Source organism: Sorex fumeus, unplaced genomic scaffold (assembly GCF_029834395.1).
Source record: "Sorex fumeus unplaced genomic scaffold, SorFum_2.1 ptg000075l, whole genome shotgun sequence".
NCBI lineage: Eukaryota > Metazoa > Chordata > Mammalia > Eulipotyphla > Soricidae > Sorex > Sorex fumeus.
The window spans coordinates 7,108,983-7,133,961 of NW_026606132.1; the positions used below are offsets into that span (position 1 = coordinate 7,108,983).

General features: G+C 47.0%; 1 protein-coding gene across 6 annotated transcripts in view; it reads left to right on the forward strand.

Annotated features, from left to right (window-relative positions):
- FHL1 (four and a half LIM domains 1) overlaps window positions 1-23,171 on the forward strand; it is a 75,805-nt gene extending 52,634 nt beyond the window's left edge. For 2 of the 6 annotated variants that reach the window (XM_056130309.1, XM_056130310.1), the window contains 6 exons: window positions 18,029-18,210; window positions 18,942-19,116; window positions 19,667-19,836; window positions 20,268-20,454; window positions 21,102-21,301; window positions 21,700-23,171. In XM_056130309.1, the coding sequence (XP_055986284.1) occupies window positions 18,055-18,210; window positions 18,942-19,116; window positions 19,667-19,836; window positions 20,268-20,454; window positions 21,102-21,301; window positions 21,700-21,783 (972 nt within the window). In that variant the 5' untranslated portion in view covers window positions 18,029-18,054 and the 3' untranslated portion in view covers window positions 21,784-23,171. Of the gene's footprint in view, window positions 1-9,282; window positions 9,430-16,774; window positions 16,794-18,028; window positions 18,211-18,941; window positions 19,117-19,666; window positions 19,837-20,267; window positions 20,455-21,101; window positions 21,302-21,699 lie in introns of those variants that run through there. The other 4 variants (XM_056130308.1, XM_056130311.1, XM_056130312.1 and 1 more) reach the window with 4 other exon arrangements.
- Window positions 23,172-24,979: the final 1,808 nt, after the last annotated feature.

The window sequence follows — 24,979 nt, forward strand, 5'->3', positions numbered from 1 at the left end:
CACTTGCCTTGAACATAGCCAATCCCAGTTCAATCCTTGACACCACCAACAGGTGTGATCCCAGAGCACAGAGCCAGGAGTAATCCCTAAGCACATCTGGGTGTGGCCCAAAACTCCCTAAAAAAAAGGCATTATCAGCGATACCATCAACGTAATCCCATCAACGGCCAAGACTCAGAGACTATAAAATCCAGCTCCCGGCCGCGACATCTTATCAGGACATCTTTTTATGACATCTTATTATCTCATTCCTACTTTGGACAAACTTGCAGGCTATCGAATGTAGCCTGCCCACAGGGCAGAGTCTGGCAAACTCCCCGTGGCGTACCAAATATGCCAAATACTAGTAACAATGATGGGTCTCATTCTCCTAAAGAGCCTTGAATATAATCTCAGGGTTAGGATGAAAAAGACGTTACAGGGGCCTGCTCAAGGCAATCGACGAATAACAGGATGATGAAATGAAAATGAAATGAAATCAGCGATACCAATACACCCATATAAGTATTTGATACCAGTGAAACTATTTTATGTGAATCCTTTCAAATGCAATAATCACCTACCCATTTAGGTTTCCCATACTTTAAGCAAAGTGGCCTTATTTATACTCTGTTCATGTTCACATCTGCATTCTCTCTCTTTGTTTTTTTTTGTTTGTTTTTGGGTGATGCTCAGGGATGACTCCTAGCTCTGATCTCAGGAATCATTCCTGGCAGGGCTTGGTGAACCATATGTGGTGCCAGGGATAGAATCCTGGTCAAGAGCAAGAAAGGCAAGTGCCCTACCCACTACTCTACTTTCTCAGTGCTTGAAAGTGAACAAGAGTTGGGATTAACAAGGTTTGAGACCAGAGGTGGCTCTGATATAATCTTTGAGTGCATGACCTTTGACACCAATTCTGCCTCTAGCTGCAGACTCTCTCTCAGGATCTAGCTGGACTTGTGTTCCTGTTATTCTGTTCATGTCCTTGCTGCTGGGTCCGGTGAACACGCTAATCAGCTGGAGAAGCCTTGGGCCCCTCATTGGTGCTCTTTGTGTGGCAACTGTTCCAGGTAGACCCTCTGCTTCTCCAACACCCTAATATTTCCCTTGCTTGCCTCTGTACCAGTTGCTACATCCTGGTGATCACAGTGAAAGGTCATGGTTTCTGACTAGATTTGGGGTGGGAAGAACGCAGGATTGGGCCTCACTCAACAGTATCTGGGTGCTATTCCTGACTCTGTGCTCAGGAATGACCCCTGGCAGTGCTCAGTAGACTATATGCGGTGCCAGGTATTGAAGTGGGCTGATTATATGCAAGGCAAGTTACCTTAACTCCTGTACTATCTCCTCGTACTATCTCTTAATATAGCTTTCAAGAACACCAAAGTGTTTCATTGCCAAATCACACACCTATCCTTTAATCTCACGGGCTATGGTCCAGACACCTGACTATCAAAAGTCAAAGAGCCATGAGCTCCACTTAGCGTAAACCCATTCCAAGTTTCGCACTGTAAAGAAGAAAGAGCCCTTGCCAGAAGTTGCTTGATACGGCATAAGGAGGAGTGCCTGAGGACCACGAACACGGTGCTGGTCTTTATTCAGTGAAGCCAGTCATTCCCCATCTTGGCCTTAGTTTTCCCATCTCTGAAAGGAAGAGGTGGGCCTAGGAAGAAAGATCACGTCTAGCTCTCCCATGATGCAGTTTTTAGAAAGGCTGGATACCCCACCACCCACAGTCTCTGTCCTTTAACTTGTGCTCTCACCCACCACATACTGACCCCAAACCAACTACCCTTCAGGCCAGTGACTGCACAGCCAGTCAGACACAAGAACACTGTGGCCTGGACTCTGACGTTGCTATTGAGTTTTCACATAACGGTGCCTGTCCTCACAAACTGAATAGCTTTTTCCACTGACAGTTGTTTGTTTGCTCTCAGGCATGAATCAGTCTAGGCCACCACCCTCCACGGATGAAGACACTGCTCAGGCAGACAGATAGGACCCTTGAGGAAACCTGGCAGATAGGAGTCAAGTGTGGCTTTCACCTCTGTATTTTCAGTCTTCCAGAAATCTGAGTTGCTCTCTCATCAGTCAACCCCATTGTCTAATTAAAAACTTGATCTCCTGAGTGACACCAGCTCACTGCTTGATCCCTTTTCTCCTCCTATGGCCCTAACTTCTGCTCACCCCTGAGAGGGCTCCAAAGCACCACTCAGGAGAGTTCCTGAACCTTTATCCCAAATTCTAGGGCTTCCCTTTTTCAGGAACTGAAAACACCAGTATATAATAAGCATCTTTAAGTCTGCAACTGATATCTTAATTAACGTGATCTGGAGAGAGGCCTTATTAACTAATTGAGACTTCAGACCTCACTCTAGGAAGCAAGCAGAGCTCATGAGGTATGATGGTGACACCTTTGGTCAAGGAGTTGATGTCAGGTAGCAGCATCGAAAAGAAAGGTGTGGAAGTTTGGGGCTGGAGAGATAGTACAAGGATTAGTTAAGACAAATTACCTTGCACCCCACTGACTCTGGTTCAAATCCCCAGCACTACATATGGTCCCCTGAGCACCACTAGGGGTCACTCCTGAACACAGACCCAAGAATAGCCCCTGAGGACTGCTGGATATAGCCCAACTTCCCCACCAACGCCTTGACTCCCGCTCCCCAATAAGACGTGTAAGCTTACTTGTTCTTTCCAGTTATGGATAGTAATTGTCTGGGTAAATTCTAGTCTCGGGTCACAGACTGTTTAGCCCTCAAGTATCTATCAAAAGCTTGAATTATCCATAACAGGTGGGCTTGGTGAATGCCAGGACTTAGTATGATTGAAAGGGTGTTTTGAATCATGGCACATGGCAACATGGAAATAAAACAGATGTATCACAAGTGGGTGGTAGAAATAGACTGGAAGAGAATTTTAACACCTAAACTATGACAGGGATTTATCCCTACCTGCTTCTCAGCTTCATGAAGCACTCATTTTTTTCCTCGAGCCAAGACTCAGAATTTATATTTTGCATTTCCTTCTAAAACGCTGGCTGGTTTCTATTTCTTTCCTAGTATCATTTTTCTCTTTGTTTCCTTCCTTAAGTGCCACTAAAGAAATTTATTTGCAATCTGTGGTCTCAGAGTGGCTTGCTTTGAAAGTCCTGGTAGATCGAGGCTCTAGGATGTGGTTGGGATCACTTTTACATCTTGCTGTGAATCTTGCAGTGGTCAAGTAGGGGCCAACTATGGGGACAGGAGACATTTAAAACTGTTACTAATTGTGGAATGACATTTCCAAAAATCAAATGGCAGAGGCCACAGCACTGTGTTTAAATTCTTTATCTGTGAGTGAGTGCTAAAAGGAAACCTTCTAAGCCTGACTAATTGTGAAATGAACAAGTCTTCATTGGAGTGAATTAGCATTTTCAAGGTGCATTGCGGTCTTCTGGTTCTTGTGTCTCCTGTAGCTCTTCCCTTTTCATAGTCATCCAGTCCTTTGCTTTGAAATCCAGAGATCCTTTAAGACAGCAAGAATTTCAGATTTGCTTTCCTCTGGACCTTAGGTGATGATATTAATTTGCATATGAGGATTTTTAAGATGTTCCTTAATTTTACTTTTTGATGGTGTGTCTTAAGTGTGTCACTGGAAGCAGTGGCTTTGATATATGGGACTTGTCAGTTAAAGGGGAAAAAAGAACTCCTAAACCCTAAAGATTGACAGGAACATGAGATGGTTGAAGTTGTACTGGGCTCTTTTCTGGCAAGACTACATAGGGCAAGAAGTACTCCAGAGAGCTCACCATTGAATCACACCATATCCTGGTACATGACTAGATGCCTTAATCTTGGAGTTGGAATCACTCAGTAAAATTTTTGGCGGACGGACTAGTAAGTAGCCAGACAAAATTATATTGAGGGGGAAAAACCTTGCAGTGTATTAATTTATTAATAGGCATAAGGAGAAAATTATAAATTAGTGAAGATGAAATCTGTGAAAAACCCAAAAATGACATTCCAAATCATTCCCAGCCTCTTGTTCTGGCCCTAGTGAAGGACCACCAACTGATTGGTACAAGACCACTTGGGAATTTCTTTCTCCCGTAAAAGACAAACAGTGGGGCTGGAGTGATAGTACAGGAGTGATTTGCTTTGCATGTGACCAACCCAAATTTGATCCCCAGCAACCCATATGGTCCCCTGAAACTACCAGAAGTGATCCCCGAGTGCAGAGCCAGGAGTAACCCCTGATCACGGTTGAGTGTGACCCAAACAACAAAAACAAAATAGAATAAACCACAAAGGGTAAAGGCAGAAGAGAGGGCTTCAAGCCAGACTGTGACCTAGGAATTTCTCAGAACTGAACCAAGCAGGTCACCAAATTTGTCATGTTTGACTTTTAGATCACACCACTTTGATCCTAGGAAGTTTGAGCTTTCCAGTGATGAGGATGGGATTCAAATGCAGGGCAGGAAGCCCTATAAGCTCAATTTCCTCAGAATCTTACCTAATTCTTTCTCACAATGTTTCTCTCTTGACTTGACAGCTTGGACCCCTATTAAAAGAATCTAGTCACTGGCATCTCAGAAGAACCTCATTCATTACGAGACCCCAAATAAAGTGCCACCCAAGCCCTCAAATTCCCTGTTTCCTGATCAACTGGGATTGGCCACCCCAGAGTATAGCCAGTTCCTTCCTCTCTGGCCCATCTCACCAGGCCTTTCCAGCCTATACCGGGAGTCTGAGCCAATGCCTCTGTCCCGTACACATTGCTACTGTCTCTCTCATTCCTTCCCTCTCATTTGAATCACTGCAGTTCTCTCTCCAACTTTCCTGCCTCCATAGTCCCTTTAGTCCCTTCCTCTGAGATTTTCCCTTCTCCTTGCTTGCATCACTGCCAGTATGCCCTGCCCATTGCACCTGGTACAAAAGGGCCCTCTGTCCCCTGAATTTCCTTACGAGTGCCTCCTGAGTCTCAGCAACTGCTCCCACCAGGCTCACGCTGCTTCTGCATCAGGCCCATGTCCTCCTCATCCCCTTGTAGCAACTGTCTGTCTTTCCTAGGGTGGCCTTTCTTATCTCTGTGCTGAAGTCGTATTCATTCTCCAGGGACCAGGTCATCTATTACATCCATCAAATCCTGATGGATTCCTCCAACCTGCCACAGTCTCTACCCTTTGTTATTCGTCTCTTTGGGCCACATTCAGTAGGTACTCAGAACTTCCTCCTTGACCATGCTCTCAGGGATTACTTCTGGCTGTGCTTGGGTAGAGATGTATGGTGCCAGAATTCCAACAGTTGTCAGCTGCATGCAAGGCAGGTGCCTTAACCCCTGAACTACCTCTCTGGCCCTATCTTGTAGAAGAATAGTATAGCCCTCTACCCAAACGATAGTAACACTGAGAACATGAGAACTGAACTACTATAATGTGCCTGTCAAGGTAGAAGACTGGGGTGGGGAATGGGAGGAAACTTGGGAACACAGGGAAATTGACACTGGTGGTGGGATCAGTGCTAGGACTATATGTCTAGAACTCAACTATCAATAACTTCGTAAATCATGGTGATTTAGTAAAACTTTTAAAATAATTATAATAAGGACCTCCCTGGTGGTGATTGGGTGGAACACAAGGACCAGTCCCAGAGATACTCAGTCCAGCTCCGTGGGTCTGATAGTTTGATGCTTTGCCATGGTGGTGATGTAAGGAAAGCAGGTGACTGATGAGGATCAAACTCAGGGCCCTCAGCATGGAAGGAATGTGTTCCCTCCTCTGCTTGTCTTAATTCTGGAGACTCCAAGATACCTCTCTAGGTATTCGCACCATGCTCTGCCTTTCATGCATGTCTTCTGGCAATTGACCTTGATTCAGGTAGAAGGAAGGGCTGTGTCTTATTTTATGCAGGTAGCAAAGTGTCTAACACATATGGTAGGACATCTGTTCAGTAAGTGTCCACCATCTAAAATCAACAAAGGGATGGAGGGGCTGGAGCAATAGTACAATGGGTAGGGCACTTGCCTTCCACACGGTTGACCCTGGTTCAATACACAGTACCCCATATGATCCCCCCAAGCCCACCAAGAGTGACCCCTGAGTACAAAACCAGGAATAAGCCCTGAGCATCACCAGGTTTGGGCCCTAAACCAAAAACTTAAATAAAGTTCATGAAGGGATGGGGTGGCATCATCTGGCCCCCAAGATCAGTCAGAGTGTCCCCAACAGGGTGGGTGGAAGATAAGAGTGTGTGGGTGACCCCTGAATTAAATGTTTCTGGGAGAGTCACATACAATGGGGAACTGGTTTTGATGCCTGGCACTCACAGGAACCTTATCCTGCTAGAGGGCGAAAGAGCAGAAGGCTCGAAATGTGACTTCAGACACTGAACAGATTGGTTCCTGAAACAGCAGCCAAGCTCCTCCAACAGTATATGAAGGTACTCTGTAAACAGTGCAGTGATTATTAAGGGCATTATTCACTGTCCTAGTGTTAATGTGTACCAAAGCTGGCTCCGCCGATGGAGCTGGCGACTGGGTGTCTGCTAAATAACCTCAGCGTTTCTGAACCACTGATGCAAAACGGGGCAAAGTTACCCACTATTCCTAAGAGAAACGGCTTCTCCCATCAATAAAAAAAACCCAGGGCCTTTTCTGTTTGGGTATCGTTTTGTGACTTGAAGACCTGGGTCACAGGGACAGATGTCAAAGCAGGCCGTGGCCGATTTTAACCCCATGGAGGTCAGTTACTGTCAGTTGCAGGCATGGATTATATATCTGCTGGAAGATAGAATCTGACCTCCAGCTCTCACTGGTGTGTCGTAAGACTGACTAAATTTATAGTCCAAAAGGAATTCTCCCAATTTTGCGTTTTCTTCTCTGTTTCAAGCAAAAAGATTGATGCTAAGCAACTAAAGCTCTAAATCTGCCCATTTTTTGTTGCTTCTCAAAATGATCAGACACCAAAAGTTGCTGATATATTTGGTAGAAGAATACACCTTTTGGGCTAGAGATGTGTCCCATAGTAAGGCGCATGGCTTGCGTGCATGAGACCCTGGCAATTTAGAACACCAGGAAACAAGCTGGAGGTGTAGTGCAGGAGTTAAAACACTTGTGTTTCCACAATGGTAACCCAGGTTCATTTCCTGGCACTGTATATGCATGCTGCCAGGATTGATCCCTGAGCACAGAGCCAGGAATAAACCCTGAGCACTGTTGGGTGAAGCCCAGTCCATCCCTCCCCTCCCCAAAAAAAGAATGAAGCACCTGATGAAGACTGCACTTCAAATTGTCTTCCTAAAGAAAAACATTTGGCAAACTTAGCTCATTATTCTAAATATTGCAGGAGGCAGTATTTAAAAATACAGTGGCTCTGCCTAAAAATATACCTCAGTAAAATCTAAAATTTAGAATTCATAGGGGTTAGCCACCTAATAAAACAAGCATGTTACCTTCAAGAGAAAGCTTTATTTCTGGATGCAGTATTGTTAAAACTGGCGCATGTCCCTGCGACAATTTAAGCCGCCTGGAGTAGCATCTGGAAAGGCGAGGAGAACATAGTGTTATTTCCCTTCCCTTCCCAATATATTTGTCTGCAGAGGTCTGACTTTTATTGGAGTGTCATTTCCTTTCAAACCAGCAGCTCCCCAATAATTTCAGTTCTCTTTTACAATAACTTTTCATTAGATGTCAGAAGAGCTTAAGAATTATGAAACCCGGACTGGAATGTTAGTACAGAGGGGAGGGTGTTTGCCTTGCATGTGGATAACCAGAGTTCGATCCCCGGCATCCCGTATTGTCCCTCAAGCAGTGCCAAGAATGATTCCCGAATGCAGAGCCAGGAGTACCCTGAGCATCAAAAGGTGTGATCCAAAAAGAGAAAAAAAAGAATTGTGAAACTCATTCATTCCGTTTTCCAGGAAGCAGTCATTGCTCACTCAGTCTGTGTAGAGGATGTGACGATGCCGAAATCTGTGTCCCTGACCCTCAGCTTGGTGTGGGCTTGTATGGGAAATGAGTGAAGGGGGCTGAACACCCCCATCTGAGCAGTAGGGATCCCAGGACCTCTCCCACAGTGAAGGCTGGTGGTCTTCCTGAAGGGTCAATGGCAGAGTCACTTCTTGAGCCCCTGGTGAGACTGTGTTTTGGTTTTGTGTGAAGCTGCAGGAGCACTGTTGGCTGCTTGTAATTCATCTTTTTCAACAAATGACATTGAGAGCCTACTGGGAGTCAGGACCGTACACTCCATGCTCTGGGTGATAGCAGGAAATGCCACCAGTCGTGTCCCTCTGCCTCTAAGAGGACATGCAGGACCAAGGATGCATGGTCTTAATATTGGGGAAGGGGTATCAAGCAACATGGGGCTAGGGAGAGCAGGGTGGGGGTGAGGTTGCCATAGTAAAATAGGTGGCAGAGGGAGTTGGAGCAGAGTCATAAAGGAAGTAGGTACAACTTTGAGAGGCAGTCGTAAAGGAATGGAATGGATAGTGGGTCCCTGAGTTGGGATGTGGCATATCTGAGAGCTAAGAGGAGAGCAAAAGGGCCAGGGAGCTTGCTGCCGAAGGCAAAATGTGCAGAGCTTACAGGCGGACATCCTTGGGCCCTTGGCTTTTCCTAGGTTACCAACATCCAGCTGGCAGATGGCCTGGATCCCGGGTGGGAGTGGGGGTTAGATCTCTGTAACAAGTTAGGTCGCCACCTTCATTTTCCAGTGTATCTTTACTTAGATTGTTCCTGATAGTGAAAAGTTAGAATTTCATTGGTTGGACAAAACAGCTTCCTTATATTACACAGTGAAGTAATGTGTGTCTCTCCCATCCTGGCCTGTTTGCCTTGAAGGAGATAAATGGTTAGAATTGCCCTTTTTCGATTATTCTGCTGCTCTCCAAGGAGGCCGAAGATAATGCCCTTGATGTCTCTATTCAGTCTATATTCAGAGTGTCTAATCCATTTTAATTACACTGGGAACACGAGTCTATCTCTTAGAGAGTTGCAGTTCCCATTGACAGCCCAGCCCCCCAAATGAATCTTTCCTAGGGCCAAATGCGAGCTCTTTAGGCACAGAGAGAAGATTAATATGGGTGGCTCAGCATTAAGCTATGCTAGAGTTGAGTCCAAATTTTATTCCGGTACAGGGATGACTTTCTATGTGGCCTCTCTGGCTCTGGAGCTAATTTGGAGGCTGAGTAGCCACCCAGGTATTTATATGTTGTGTTTGGTATTTTTACTGGGTCCTATTCTTCTCCCTTGGATCACCTAAAATGGTTAAGAATTTTCTAGTGGGATTAAGGTTGTGATCTCTGGGGAGGGGTGGGCCATCTGCTCTCGGTTATTTTTGTGTTAGCTGCTTCCCCTTAAATGTATGTTCACAAATGAGCCACAGCCTTATCAGCAGGAGTCGAGGGAAGACTGGTTGAGGTGTTGCTCCGGAACTCGGTCTCTGAGCCATGGCTTCCCAAAGAGCCTCAGGTAAATAGCTTCATATTCTTTATCTCCTGTTGACTGTGATTTTGTTAAAGCAATAAATCTTTCCTTTGCCTCCAAGATCATTTTCCTTGAAATGATGTTAGTCTTGTCTAAACAGTCAGTAAGTCGGAGCTTTTCCCTCTTCTGTTCTTGCCTTCTAAGGCTATTTCAGAGACAAAGACTATTCTTTTTTTTTTTTCAAGTAAAATGAGCAGTTGGAATGGCATACATTTTAAAAAGACCTAAACCTATTACTATCTTACTTTCTTTTTTTCAGGACATCTTATGAAACTATAAGAGACTGCAAGGAAAGTTTTTTTGGGGGGTGGGAGATGAAAATTTCGGTTATTTCTGAGATACAAATCTTCATCTTGATTGTGCTTTAAGGAAATTTTAAGGTTTTTAGAAAAGGTCAGTCATATAAGGAGTTGGAGGGAGGAATATTTTTAACTAAGAAAGTTGATAATGCCTCATCTCATAGTTTTTTTTATTTTTATTTTTTGAACAATGTCTTTCAGTCTTTCTGCAGGAGCAACTCTGAGCTTTTTGATATGTCAAGGAGGTTACTACTTACTCTTAACAGAAGGGGGAGAAGTTTCAGACCCTCAACCCATCATCCCCACAAGAAACTTCAGGTTATTTGCTCTGTAACCAGACATGAAGGAAGCTCTTTGGCTATGGACAAGAAACCCTTGGAATAGGGACTGATAAATTAGAGAGTGGGAAGGTCCCCCACAAAGCTCGGTTCCCTGAGGTCAGCCCGCTCCAAAGGTCACTTACTCTGTTGTGTCCGTTCTTTTAGAAACCAGACACTTTGTCCTGGCTCCCAGCTGTCCTGTTAAGGAACAAAGGGGCATTTGGGGAAAGTTACTTCTGCAAACAGTTGATCGCTTGTAGCTATTTTAAGGGGGGGTAAGTCGGGAATTTTTTCTTTTGGTATTTTAAAACAGATAAGCTGAAATGGAATTCCATGCTCTAATGAATTAATGTACAACATCTTCCTCATTCCCAAGTGTTCAAGGTCTCTGTGATTTCTCCCAAGCCTCAGGAGCCACTGTATAAACATGGCACCACAAGCCTCCTATTGTGATAACCAGCCGACATATCTATTTTTTGGGTTTGGGCAAACTCGCACAAGTTTGTTCTCTTGGACTCAATCACATATTGACTGGTAGAGTAAATCCCCACTGCATTTACTCACTAGCTAACAGAATAGGGGAAAGTATTTAAAAGGGGAGAGATTGGGGACTAGAGATCACAGGGGTTAAGGTGCTTTCCTTATATGCACCTGACTGCAGTTCAAACATATGGTTTTTGAGCACTACAAGAAGAGTTACCTGAGCACCTAAGAAAGAGGAACTCCTGATCGTTTCTGGATGTAGCCCCAAATCCCCACAAAAATGTGGGGGTCATAGGGCTGGAGTTATAGTACAGTGGTTAAGGCATTTGTCATGTATATGGCCAACCCAGGTTCAATTCCTGGCACCCCATATGGTCCCCTGAGACTGCCAGAAGTGGTCCCTGAGTGCAGTGACAAGTAGTAAGCCCTGAGCACCACCAGGTCTGGCTCCAAAAAGCCACAGGTATCTCCAGCAGGTAGGAGACATGTTTGCAGGACACATTTGCAGAGTACCAAACTTTCAACTTTCAAGCACACCAAATTCTGACTTTGAGTTTACACATCTGAATCTGGAGGCAGTAAAAGTGACGAAAGAAGACATACTATTGACTGATTTTATATTTTTATATTACTCTTTGAATTTTTTGTTTTCTGCCTTTGGTTTGTGGGGTCACAGTTGGATGTGCACTTGCTTGGGGTTTATTCCTGGGTCTGTGCTCACAGATCACTTCTGGCTGAGCTAGGGGGACCGTATGTGGTACTGGGCATTGAACATGCATACTGTCGGCTGCACACAAGGCAAGCACCTTACCTGTTAAACTATCTCTACAGCCTCTTCGATGACTCTTAAATCAGGAACTATCCACTTGTGTTCTATTGAGTTTACAGTTCCATGGAAGCAGACTCAAGAAGTTTTCACAAAGATGAAATCTTTTTGTGAAATCTGTTGCCCTGGAGTGGGTTTTGTACAGCTAAGCCAGAGGCTCAAAAATTGGATCAGAATAAATTTCTAGTGGCCCTTCCACACACTAAAGGAGCACTCCAAGGACAGGATTTTTTTCTAGTTACTGAAACTTTGCCATCTGCAAGATTAAATAGATACAATACCTTTTGCCTTTCAAGTTAAAGGTTAGTGTGGGGATTGATGGGGGGAAGAATTATGATAATTCACCATATTATAAAGCCATTTTCTCTCCCATGCTAGCCACTGCTCAGTGGGTTATATACCCCCAGCTAATGGAAAACAAACAGTTAGGCTGAACTGGAATAATCCAACTGGATTAGCTTCTTACAATAAGTAAAATATGGTAGAAGATTTGATTCAGCGTAAAATTGAATAATGGAATATTTTGTGCTTTTTTTGGCTTTGAAGCCACACTTGGTGATGGGTAGGAGTTACTCCTGGCTCTGCACTCAGGAATAACTCCTAGCAGTGCTTGGAGGACCACATGGGATGTCAGGAATCGAACCCAGGTCGGCTGCATGCAAGTACTGCCTTACCCACTGTACTATTTGCTCTGGCCCAATATTTCGTACTTTTTATGCCCACCAAGCTACTGCCTAGAACTTTGCCACAACTGAGGAAACTCAAAGCACATGTTTGAGTGTTGCCGCATTAGGAATGCTTTTGCCCCCCAGGAGAAAGCTGGCAGGTCTGTCCGAAACCTCTGCACCCTTAGGAAAAGCTTTGTGTGTGGATGGAATAGTCTTCCAATAAATCTGACCTGGTGGGAGTTTATTGATACACAATTTTTCATCAAATAATTTTTCTCCATCTCCCTATACCAGGCAGCATTGAAAATGGTATTAGCCATATATTATTACCCCAAAAGGTATATATGGATCTTTTCCTCCCTAATGCAGCATACAAGTGAAATAACTAATAGTAACAAATGGTTCTATGGTTGTTCTGTTTTTAAGAGGAAAAAATATTTTCTGATTTTTCTATGAAACTCTATAAAAGGCAGCTTTTCAGCCGTGACTCATGAATGCTGTCTCATTGCAGCTATTTAGGTATTTATTCCCCCATGTCTGACGACACCTTCAGGTGTGTTAGCATGTGTGCTGGACAAGCCTCCTATTCATCACCAAAGCTTCGTTCCATTTGTTGAATGTTCTAGGGAAAGCAATATACTCTTTCTTTAGAAGCCAATATTTATGCGTAGAGTGACTAACATACTGGTATGTTGGACTTCGAAATTAACAGACCAGAAATAACCTGATTTTTTTTCCATTTGGGTTGCTGTTCATTGTTTACACTGTGCATTACACCACTCAAGGAAAGCACAGAGTTAGAAAAATGCTACCTAGTCTGAACATTCACTTTTCCCTTCAGTGTTCCTGTTTTGAACTACTTAGCTATGAGGGGGAAAAGAAACATGGGCAAAAATTACATGGGAAAATGCATGTCAAAACACAGTCTTATTAAGTACAAATTAAATCTTCTCTAATGAGAGGTTTATAGTTTTTTTTTAAGTTTGCAGTGTTACGTTACTTGTACATTCACTTGATTAAATACAAATATGAAAGGTTTTTTTTTAAAAAAAAAATTGAGATGCCGATGTCTATGCTGGGTACCTCTTAGCATGTTGGATGTAGTTCAGGAATTTTTTGGAAAGAGGATGCTTGTTTACTAAGTGAAGAATGAGGTGTCTTTTAAAGCAGGCATAGCAAGGAAGTCAAGCTGCCATCTTGGGATAGATATCTAAAATGTGATCACCCAGTCACATTTCTTTTTATGTTCTGTTTTGTTTTGGGGCCACATATAGCAAGGCTCAAAGGTTACTCCTGGCTCTGCACTCAGGAGTACTCCTGGTGGAGTTTAGGAGACCATAAGGAATGTCCGGGATCGAACATGGATTGGCTGTGTTCAAGGCAAGCACCCTCCCTGCTGTACTATCTCTCTGGCCCCATTAGTCACATTTCTAACTGTCTTCTATCTGAAGTCCAAAAAGGACTGTTGGCTGTGTGCCACCACCATAGGATCTCAGGAGTTGGCCCATTTTCTGAAATAGAAGGTTTTGCAAAATGCCTTTAAGGAAAGAGTTTATTGAAGCTTAATTGTGATGACTTTGCTCCATCTGTCTATCAGTAGGCACATACTGAGTGACTCTATTCAGTATCAGAATCTGCTCCCTGGGGCTCCTACCATATAGTATGCCTTTCTTCTCACATCACAAAGTTCTTGGAAACTGAAAATTTAAGCAGAATTCATATTTAAAGAGCTTGGTCCTTGAAGAGAGTCAGAGTTTTCTTCTTTTCTTTTTCTGAATCTGGCGCCACCCTTAGAAGTACTCCAGGCTTATTTCTAGCTCAGCACTCAGGAATCATTTCTGTCAGGTTTGGAGGACCATACGAAGTACAGGGGATTGAAGCCGACTATATGCAAAGCAAGCGTCTTACCCGCTATACCATCTCCCCAGTCCCAGAGTTTTCTTTCCTTGCTTGCACTGGTATTATAATGAACTGGCATTATTCATGGACTTGGCATCACTTCATAATTATCTGTGACCAAGATACCTTATTACTACCTATAAGTGAAGGCCACGCTGTTCAGGTAGAATTAGTCAGAGGCCCCATAGGAAGTTGTGTCCTGGTTAATGTAGCATTGTAATGTGTGTCCAGGGTTTTGTGTAATGATCAGCGCCACACCCCTTTCTAGATAGCAGCCCCAGGTTGAGGCAGACAGATCTGGAAGCTGTGGAAGGGCAAAAGGTTTCAGAGCTCATACTGGGTCACGAGTTATTCTCTGGGATCAATCCCTAAGTATAGGGAATTCAGTGAGATACAAGAGAGTCCCAAGAAGAGGCCAACTGTCATTATTTTCCTCCTCTTTTCTTACTCCCAGCAAAGGGAAAGAGGCAAAAAGAAAGTTTTCTTGTCCTTTCTAAGTTTAACTGTGCGTCATACTCTCTTTGTGGGGTCACCACCTAGCAGGATGTTGCTGTGTTTTAGGAGTCTGTTAGTCTAAGCATTATCATTTATAAACTGTTTTCTTAGGGATTGTTAACCTCCTAGAAAATAAGTAGCAACAAAATATTTTGCTCCTGTACACATTGTTCATATTTTCTGCAAACTTCTGACATGGTAACTATCTCAGCAGGAATGTATTACTCATATTTCATCCAAAGCACACTGTGTAGAGATTTGAAACATTCTGAGACCAAGGAATATTAAGGTTGGATAAGCTAATTCAGATTGACCAAAGTTCCTCTTAATTAAATGGGGTTCAAGAAAAAAATGAAAGGACTAAAGTTCATGAATTTGACATTAACATTGTTAACATGCTTTAAGTAATTCCAGCCTGTTTATTTATTAGGCAATGAAGACAACATTCCTTAAAGTGCCTGTTGGGTTTGACCAAAAATAAAGTGTTTCCACACACACATAAAGAGACTTTAGTCGACTGTAGAAATTGGTTCTGAACCCGAATGCTCTTTGAAACCATTCTCAATCTGGTTAGAGACAAGTTGGGGTGATGTATACAGTGTGAGCATAGAAGAAAACCTTGGATTTTTTGACTCCAGAAAAATCCCAATGCCTAAAGCTGGCATTCAAAACCAGTGGAGCCATTGCCTTGACGGTGATGTCTTTCCTTTTCCTTTTGCCTGATTCAAGTGCTTGTGCCCTTGGAATGCTGGAGAAGGAGCAGCCAAATGACTGACTCCACTTCTAGCATACCGTGGTACCTCTATGTTCACTGCTGAACTATGGGTTTAGCTGGATGCCTAGAAACTAGGAGTGAGTTGTATTCCGGAACTATGAAAGTAACCAGTGAAGAAACTTGACTTTGGTAATGTCATGGTTTGAAATGTTGTGGTGGTCAAGGGTAAGAGACTTGGCAGGTAAGATCTGTCTGGTACTGTGTGTAAACTATAGGGTCATTTTCCTTCTCTCCCAATCCTCTAAGTACCTCTACATAGAACTGACTGTTCTTCAAGGTGGTGGTTTTGTAGGACTTTATCGCAGTTAACCTAGAATGGTAAGTAATATATATTTTACATAGAGCTGGACCCTCCTTTGAGGTTGGAATTTAGATGAAGCTTTGACATAGAAACATTCAGAGGCTGGAGAGAGAACACAGGAGGGAAAAGGATTGCCTTATTGACCCTAGTTCCAACCCCAGCACCACAGGGTCCCCCAAGCACCATCAGGAATAAACTAGAGCCCTGGGAGCTGAGCTCCAAACCCCTACCCCAACTCCAAACCAATGTTTGAAATCCATTGACTGCTTCTTCGAAAGGTATCAGAAGGGCATGGCCTGAAAGTCAGTAAGGATCGACTCTTTCATCTAAATAGAGATCTGGGTAAGGGTGAGGGAGGGGTTTTCAAATATGGTCCAGGGAGACAGTTTGCAAAGACCTAAACCAGCTGCAGTGACTAACAGTGCAGAAGCCAGTGCTGTCTAATCTTACACATGCTGGTCTTCTGCCAAGTGGCCTTCAGGAGTCACTGATCCTTTAATATCCTGGCTTTTACTGTTAACTGGAGATTTAGCTGGTTTCTCTGTTCAGCTCTTAACAAGAAAGTAAATCTGTGTTGAGTGTTCAATTTCAGCATGGGTAAGCTAATACGGCAAGGATTTTCATATAACATGTGAAAGATCAGCAAGAGTGAATTAAGGAGAGTGATTTCCAAAATAACATGGGCGGGTAATTTGGTTCACATACATAGAAGCGGGAAGCAGTTGAAAAACTGTCCTGGGTCAAGAGGTATGTGGTTCAAGGAGGTCGGACTCCGGTTTCCTGGGTGCATGTGGGTATGTTGCCAGGTTTTCAACCCAGGACTCCTTCCTTCTCATTTCATAATGGAACATCCTTGTTTTATGTGAGGTGGGAGGAAAAGTACTGGAAGAGCATGTTCTCTGGTCTTGCTAAAGCTCTGAACTGGGACCGAAACTGTTCCAAGCAGTTTTCTGTGCACAGGACTGTGATCCGCGTGCTGTGAGTCTTAGGTCAGGGGCATGGAAGGATTGTGCCTGGGTGTGCACGGGGGAGTGGGAACTGTGTCGAGCCCAGAACATTTTGCTTTGCCCAGAGGTCTGGTTCGCTTTGTTAGGAGGGGACCTGGTTCTGAGTGAGAGTTCACGGGGAGATGTGGGGTGTGGTTTCCTTAGCTCACTCTCTGCTATTTGGTTGCTCCTGGCAACAGAAGCCAAACAATTTGGACATGTGTTTGTATAAAAAAAAAACTGGGAATGGGACCCAAAGTGGGAGTTCAGGGCCATTCAGTTACAGGAGTCGCTGCGGTGAGTACAGTCTCTTTTCTTTTCCCTCATTCTTTTCTAAATTGTACTCTGGGCTGTTTGCTAACGCAATGACCATGTTTGTGGGGAGCTGGGGAGATTAGTCTCCAAGCTCCAGTTTCCTTATGCAAATGAAATCATTGCTCTTTCCCTCTGGCTGAATTTCTTTCTCAGGGAGAGAGGACTTGATGAGCATATGTTTAAAGTGTTGAGTTAATAGAAACTCACTTTGGAGACCATTTGGGGGTCAGGATTAACAGTGCCTTGGTGATACTTGTGAGTGCAGGCGTGTGGTCTGGGGGGTGGGGGCTGTTGCCATGGGGTGAAGGCAGCAGAAGGGGCTCTTGGTATATAATCAGCTTACCATTGGGGGAGGGGAGGCGGGGCGGGAAGTTCGTTTTCCTCTGGAGGAAACTTAAAAATCACAATGTGTAAAGCGAGCGCGAATGCCAGCACACCACTGAGACTGTCAGTCTGGCTTGAACAAAGTGGGGTTTTGATGTTAGTACAGTGGTCCCAAAGCACACGTGAGTGTGACGAATAAGTCCCAGTTGCTGAGTCTAGCCGGGCCCCGTCGAGAATGCTGATTTTAATCAGTCCTCTCGCCTGACTGCTCAGGCGTCCAAAATCAGTTGCCTCTCGGACCACAGCTCGGGGATCTGCAAGAGTTTGGTCGCGGTTTGCAGGGAGATGCCAGCATTTTAAAGAAGACTGACTTGCTTGCCAACTGTAGACTCTTCGCTCTATTTTTGTTCCCATGATGCTGAATTCTACAGATAGAAGCGAGGGAGGATACAGGCCTCCTGTCCGCCCGCCTCCCCCCACCCAATGAGGCAGAGTGGGCGGAGGTGGGGGTGGTCTGGCTCCCTCTCAGTCAGGTGAGCTGGGCCCTGACAACCAGTCATGACCGTGACGGAGACAGGGAAGAAAAGCAACACAGAGACTGTGCCCCAAGCCGTGTGTCCCCTGAAGTAAAGGAGTCACTTCTCATTGGCCCACTCCATCACCTTTGTCTGGCAAGTGTCCTGACCAGGATCCTACTATAACCCTAGGAACCCCCCTGGTCATTGACTCCCCAAGCTAGAATCAGGAGGCAGAGTGCCAGGCGCCCATCAAGTTTCTGTGGCCAGAGACCCTCACTTCGTGTCTCTTGGCTGGTCCCAGGAGCCTCCTTCTGCAGTGGAGGCCAGTCTTAGGCATTTCCTTCGGTCATTTGTTCTGCTTCTTTGACCCTGCAGGTGTTTCCAGCCGCAAGGTGGGCACCATGGCTGAAAAGTTTGACTGCCACTACTGCAGGGACCCCCTGCAGGGGAAAAAGTACGTGCAGAAGGACGGCCAGAACTGCTGTGTCAAGTGCTTCGACAAGTTCTGTGCCAACACTTGTGCCGAGTGCCGCAAGCCCATCTCTGCGGACTCCAAGGTAAGTGAGAGGCTCTGGGTGCCCTGGGGGTGGTGTAAGATTTGCTCAGGACCGAATGGTGGCTTTTGGATAAAATAGTGACATTCCCTGAATCAAAGATCACCCTGACCCCCGTGTAGAAGACAGGGCTTATGTCTCTGTGGGTGACAGGAAGCCACCAGGCTGCATTCTATGCTTCCTCACATCCATCCCCTGCAGATAACAGACCAGACAAATCACCTCGGTTCCACTGGCCTTTGTTCCCTTCTCCCCTTTTCTGCCCAAGATAACTTAAAGCCCCCCCTCCCAGTCTCTCCCAGTGTGTGACTGTACCCCAGCCTTGCCAGAGAGTTGTAGAGTTCTATCCGGGAATGTACTCCAATAAAATTCTATTTCCTTCACTCTATTCATCTCTGTCCCTCTGTCTGTACCAGACAGGGTCCCCAAATCTATCAGGTGGGTCCCCTGCAGCACAGGGTGCGGAACTCCCAGGCTTTGAGCGGGCCACCTTCTGGGCGTGTGCTGTTCTGTGTTTTGGATCGCAGGTGTTCTTTTTGTCACTGCATTGTCAACCCCCTGGACTCCAGGAGCGCAGACTTGGCATTGTCTCCAGGGTGGGGGAGTGGTGGTGGGAAGGCCAGGCACTCTGTGACCTCAGTGGTGAGGCCAGAGCCCAGTTGGCCTTGGTGACAGGACCACCTTCCTGCCTCGCATCCCTCACTGAGACCCGCCTTCTTCTGCTCGGTCTACAGGAGGTGCAATATAAGAACCGCTACTGGCACGACACCTGCTTCCGCTGTTCCAAGTGCCTTCACCCCCTGGGCGACGAGACCTTCGTGGCCAAGGACAACAAGATCCTGTGCAACAAGTGTGCCCCAGTGGCGGGTTCCCCCTCGTGCAAGGGGTGCTTCAAGCCGATCGTGGCAGGTACTGCCCACACTCTCCCCCAGGGCAGCCAGGGAGGACGCCCTGAGGGCAGAGACCGTGCAGGCTGTGGCTAGTGATGCTCGGGCTAAAGTGGCCTCATCTGAGCTGCTGGTAGACATTGGCGTATATTTGCACGCATATATGTACCCGCATATATGCGTACACATATGTGCTTGCACACATGCATCCACTCGGGACTAAAGAAAACTGGCGAGAACTGTCTGGCAAGAGAAGGAAGTGAAAAGTATGTAGCGCTTTCTTATTTGGGTGGAGTGAGTGATCAAAGCATGCTTTCTCGTGAGGGTGTCAGGGTGGCTCAGGACATTTCAGTGCCCATGAAAGATGTGGGCGGGGAAGAGTGGGGGATTCGGGTATAGTCCTCTAAAACACTACAGCCAGTGTCCCCTCCCCTGCGCAAATCTGGCTTGGTGCAACTGCCAGTAGGACAGAGTGGAGAGTTAGACCCCCTGCGGACAGTGTCCCGGGCAGCGTGAGGCCGGGGCTTGGCGGGGCACTGGCAGTGGGCCTAGCCAATGGCTTCCCCCTGCAGGCGATCAGAACGTGGAGTACAAGGGCACCGTGTGGCACAAAGACTGCTTCACCTGCAGCCACTGCAAGCAAGTCATCGGGACGGGAAGCTTCTTCCCCAAAGGGGAAGACTTCTACTGCGTGTCCTGCCACGAGTCCAAGTTTGCCAAGCACTGCGTGAAGTGCAACAAGGTACGTTGTCCAGGGAGTTCGGCATTTCTAAAAGCGTTGGACAGTTTGTAGAGCACTTGCACACACACTATCCCATTCCATCCCCACGATGGCCCTGCGACGTAGGAATTATTGTTCCCGTTTCACAGAAGAGGAGACTGCTGGGGCGGAGGAGCGGGGAACCGAGAGTGGTCGCCGGCTCCCTGGCTTAGGCGGCCCACTCTCCCCCTCACCTCGTGGCTGTGTTCCCTCGCCCTGGGGCTCGCTGCCTCTGAGCCTAGGGGTCCTCACCTGTAACTCGGGGATAATAATAACCCCTGCCTCCCATGGCCGTTGTGGTGATTAAATGAGATACTGTATTACCAAAGCGCCCAGCACAGTGCCTGGCACGTAGCAGGCATTCAACAAAATGGTTGTTGAATCTGAATCCGGTGCTACACTCCCTGGTCTAGGCCATCACATCTGGAGGAGTCACTTACCAGGATCAACCCTGGCATGCCGAGTGCTTTGTGTGTGTTACCTGCTCTAAGAAGCTGGCTGGGCAGCGTTTCACCGCTGTGGAGGACCAGTATTACTGCGTGGATTGCTACAAGAACTTTGTGGCCAAGAAGTGTGCTGGATGCAAGAACCCCATCACTGGTAGGCTAAAGAGTCCTTGCTAAGTCTGCCAGGCTAGGTTGTGCGCATGGTAACCATCTCTCATTTTCCTACGTCGTCGGTCTCATACACCAAGGCCCCACAGAATGCCCTCCTTCCCCCGCCACTGTGGTCGGGAAGGTCTCCCCTCCCCAGTAGCTTGGATTCTCCCCCAGGCCAGGTTAGCCTGGGCACTACTGAACACTTCTGAGTACTGCTGACCGCCGCTGCTGCTGCTGCCGCCACCACCTGCCTCCGGAATCCCCAGCCTGAGCCGGGCAGGCACTGCGCCGCAGTTGGGGTGGGGTAGGGATGCTCGGGGTGCGGGTAGGGTTGCTGGTGAAGGGTGGGCCACATGGGGAGGTCGGGGTGGCCTGTGGTGGGGTGAGGGTGGGCGGGAGCAGCTAGAGAGTCCCAGGGTTGGGGTGTCTAAACCAGCCCTGGAGCAGAGGACTCGCTCCCCGGGGGGTGTGCGGGCTGTGCGTTTGCCCTCGGAAGCAAAGGCAGTCACTTCATTGCTCATCTCACGGCCGCCATCCACCATTGCGCCCTGGGCCCTCTCCCTCACCTTGATTTTTCCCACCGCAACCCCTTGCCCCCCGGGGGAGAGCCTTGAAATGTACATTTGAGAAGACTTTTGCCATCCTCAGGGAAAAGGACTGTGTCAAGAGTGAGCCACCCAGTCTCTAAAGCTAGGAAGCCCCCAGTGTGCCACGGGAAACGCTGGCCTCTCACCCTGTTTCCCAGCGCCAACCTCCGGGGCAGGCATCCGGGTGGAGAGAGGACTTGTCCCTCGTGGGTGGTGGTTCTTTATAGACAAAATCGAAGCTTAGCAGCTCCTCGAGGCCCGGTAAGTGCACATCCCGCGAGCAGCCCAAGTTTGCCTCCTGGTGGCCACTTTGATGTCATGGCCCTGAGCTAAATGAAAAGAACGTGGTTATGCTGGGCGGTCGGTGCGCGGCACAGGGCATGTGAATGTGGGGGTCTGTGCCTCCGGGGAGCCCCCCACCCCACCCCCCGGTGGAGCCCTGGCACCTTCTCAGGATCTGGAGAGCCGGGCAGGGTCGTGGCGGCGTGGGGGACAGTGCACGGTGCTGGGGAGAATGGGGAGGGGACGCGGACATCGGGAGCTGGGCAAACGCTGCCCCCTGCGTGCTTGTTGGCTCGGGGCAAGGCGGCGGCGGCGGTAGGGCTGTCACCTGTGTCCACTCAGCTGTCCCGTTTTGTTCTCTTTTGTTTTCTCCACAGGGTTTGGTAAAGGCTCCAGTGTGGTGGCCTATGAAGGACAATCCTGGCACGACTACTGCTTCCACTGCAAAAAATGCTCCGTGAACCTGGCAAACAAGCGTTTCGTGTTCCACCAGGAGCAGATCTATTGCCCCGACTGTGCCAAAAAGCTGTAAAAAGGGACAGGGGCTCCTGTCCCATCACATGGAAATCGAGTCTTGTTCTTTCATGTTCTTGCCCCCTGCCCTGTGTCACGAGTGGGGAAAGGGCAGCCTTTCGCCTCTTCAAGTTGCGCGCCCCTCCCCCATCCTTTCTCCTCGAGACAGCGTTGCCTACTCGCTGGGCACACAGCGATATCGGTTAGGATGTAGTGAAACAGCAACACCGCACCCACGTCCCTTTCTCCAGAGCTGCAGCTCCACAGTCAACGCTTAGCTCGATCGACACTTCTGCATGTTTCTCATAGAGCAGAAAAGCGCACCCCATGTACTGCTTAGAGACGACAGCAGGAAGCTTCAGTGGCGGGGCTCCCCCCCCCCATCAGGTCAGCAGGACATGAAATGAGTTGCAGCGGCTGCTTCAACTCGAGTGCTCACCCCACTTGCGAGCAGCAAGAACTTACTGCTGGATGCATGGTTTTTCCTTTCTTCTCCAGACCTCTCGTCTGTGCTTCCGTGCTTTCACCCAACTAATCCGAACCTCCTGCAAAAGAAACCTGAACACTTGGTGCCGATTTGCGCTCCCTGACTGGCCCCTGGTACTAACAACATTTTCTCTTCCCTGCACCCCTCACCCCAAGTGGCATGTTTTCTGAGCGTTCCTCGTGCAAAAGGGGAACACGCAGGTGATTTGAAAGAGTAGGCAGAGCTGAGCGAACGAGCCTGTTTCAGAAGAACAGCGTCACGGTCAACACTTCTGGAAGCTTCACCATTAACCCAGCTGTCCCTTGGCTTTTGGTTTGGGTTTTCTTTCACTTAATACGATTTTCATTTGTTTTAATTAATAGCAGCATAGTTTATGGGTTTGAAAAGTTGCATGAAAATATTTTAGCCCCTTGGAGTGTTCCTGCAGTTTAAAAAATGCACCCAGAAAAAAAAGTAAACCCGAAGAACCTTCTAGAGGTGCCCACTCAGTAGCCACCAGGGCTGTCACTCCACACAGTGAGAAGCTCAGTGCTTGTTTACTCTCTTCCTGTGTTGGAAGCCTCCCTTCCTCAGCCGGATCTCTTGGGATATGAGGAGGCCCCCAGACCCCACACCCATTGGGCCCCTTTTCTGTGTAGTGCTTCCCTGAGATGCAGGATCACTTACTTACTGTATTCTATCGACGTTGTTATATCACATAGTATAAGATGATATCAGAGTAACCTGTAATGGCAGTCATATTAACATTCTTGTAGAAGTGGTTAGCCAAGCCGACGCCTCATTTCTACATCTTGTCATTAGCTATCATCTAACGATTCAATGTATCCTTACAGAAATAAACGAGCATCTAAATAACTTGTCTCCTGCCTTTTCATTCGGGCCGGTTTTAGTGCTCAAAAGTGATTACCGCCGATCCCGCAGCCTGAGTGACTTTTGTCCTTTCAGGAATTTACTTTGTGATGTTTGATTGCACAGATGGTCAGAATCCTTAAAACCCAGAAAACAAAACCCCAAAAGCACCACCCTGCAACAATACTGGGACCGCAATGGAAAGTACAAGGAAACCTTGTACTTTCCATTGAGGAAACCTGACCCCCAAGAGTCTTTCCTAGATGTCCACACCCCTTCAAAGGGCCACCCCAGCAAATTCATGGCTGGAGAGATAGTGCAGAAGGCATGGCGCTTGCCTTGCACATGGCCAACCCTGATTTGAATCTCAGCATCCTATATGGTCCCCCAAGCCCACCGGGAGGGATTTCTGAGTGTAGAGCCAGGAGTCACCCCTGAACACCGCTGGTATGGTCCAATAAAGAAAAAGGGGGCAAATGTTTTCTCTACCCCAGGGAAAGGAGCACGGCCCGAGAGAAACACCGGGACTGGAGCAATAGCACAGCGGGTAGGGCGTTTGCCTTGCACGCGGCCGACCCAGGTTCGATTCCCAGCATCCCATATGGTCCCCTGAGCACCGCCAGGGGTAATTCCTGAGTGCAGAGCCAGGAATAACCGCTGTGCATCGCCAGGTGTGACCCAAAAGAGCACAAAAAAAGAAACACCACCCTTATTTTGTTGGTTGCAACCCCTGGAACTCAGCTGCTGCTCCCCTACTCTGGCCTCCAGGGGTCTACCTCTTGTTGGCTTGTGGAGGAGGCTGCGTTCTTTGGACTCATGGACCTCAGTCAGAGATGGGCACCCCAGCTTCCAGATGATCAGCTCACACTGAGGCTTGGGCTGAAACGTGACAGTTTCAGGATGCCTCAGTATAAAGGGGTGTCTTCCGCACTCACCGCCTCCCAAAGGGGAGACCGGACCACAAGATCCCCCAAAACCCCCAAGTATATTTTGACCAATGGCAGGGTAGACAAGGACAGTAGAAACAAGGGCCAGGAGGACGGATCCACGGTTGGAAGCTTGTAATAAGTGGTGGGTGGGCAGTTGGGACAGAGAAGGGACCACTGTGACAATGATAGTTGGAAAGGATCACTCTGGACAAGAATTGAAGATAAAGGAACACATCAAGGGAGAAATGATAAACTTCCAGTGCCTGTACTGCAAACCACAGTGTCTAAAAGGACAGAGTGAGCAAGCGAGAGAGTTGGAAATGATCACTTGGACAAGAAGTGAGTGGTGAAAGGAGGTGAAGGGACAAGTGATAACCTTCCGGTACCTGTATTGCAAACCACCATGCCTAAAAGGACAGAGAGAGAGAAAGCAAGAGCGAGAGTAAGAGAGAGAGAGAGAGAAGTGCCTGTCATAGAGGCAGGCTGGGAGTGGTGGCAGGAGAAAAATTGGTGGTAAAAAAAATGTACACTGGTGAAGGGACAGGTGTTGGAACATTGTATAACTGAAACTAATTATGAACAACTTTGTAACTCTGTCTCTCATGGTGATTCGATAAAAACAAATTTTAAAGCAGAAAAAAATAAAACATAAGACTGGAAAAAAATAAAAACAGGGTAGAATGTGCTGGAGAGATAGTACAGGGGTTAAGGTGCTTGTCTTGCATGTGGATGGCACTGGTTCTATCCCTGAACACCACCAGGAGTGACAGAGTCAGGAGTGACCCTTGAGCATTGACAAGAGTCCCCTCTCCACCCCTTATAAGGACAGTAGAAACTGGTGTTCACCAAGTTAGAGGGGCATCAGAATCTGTCGGAAAA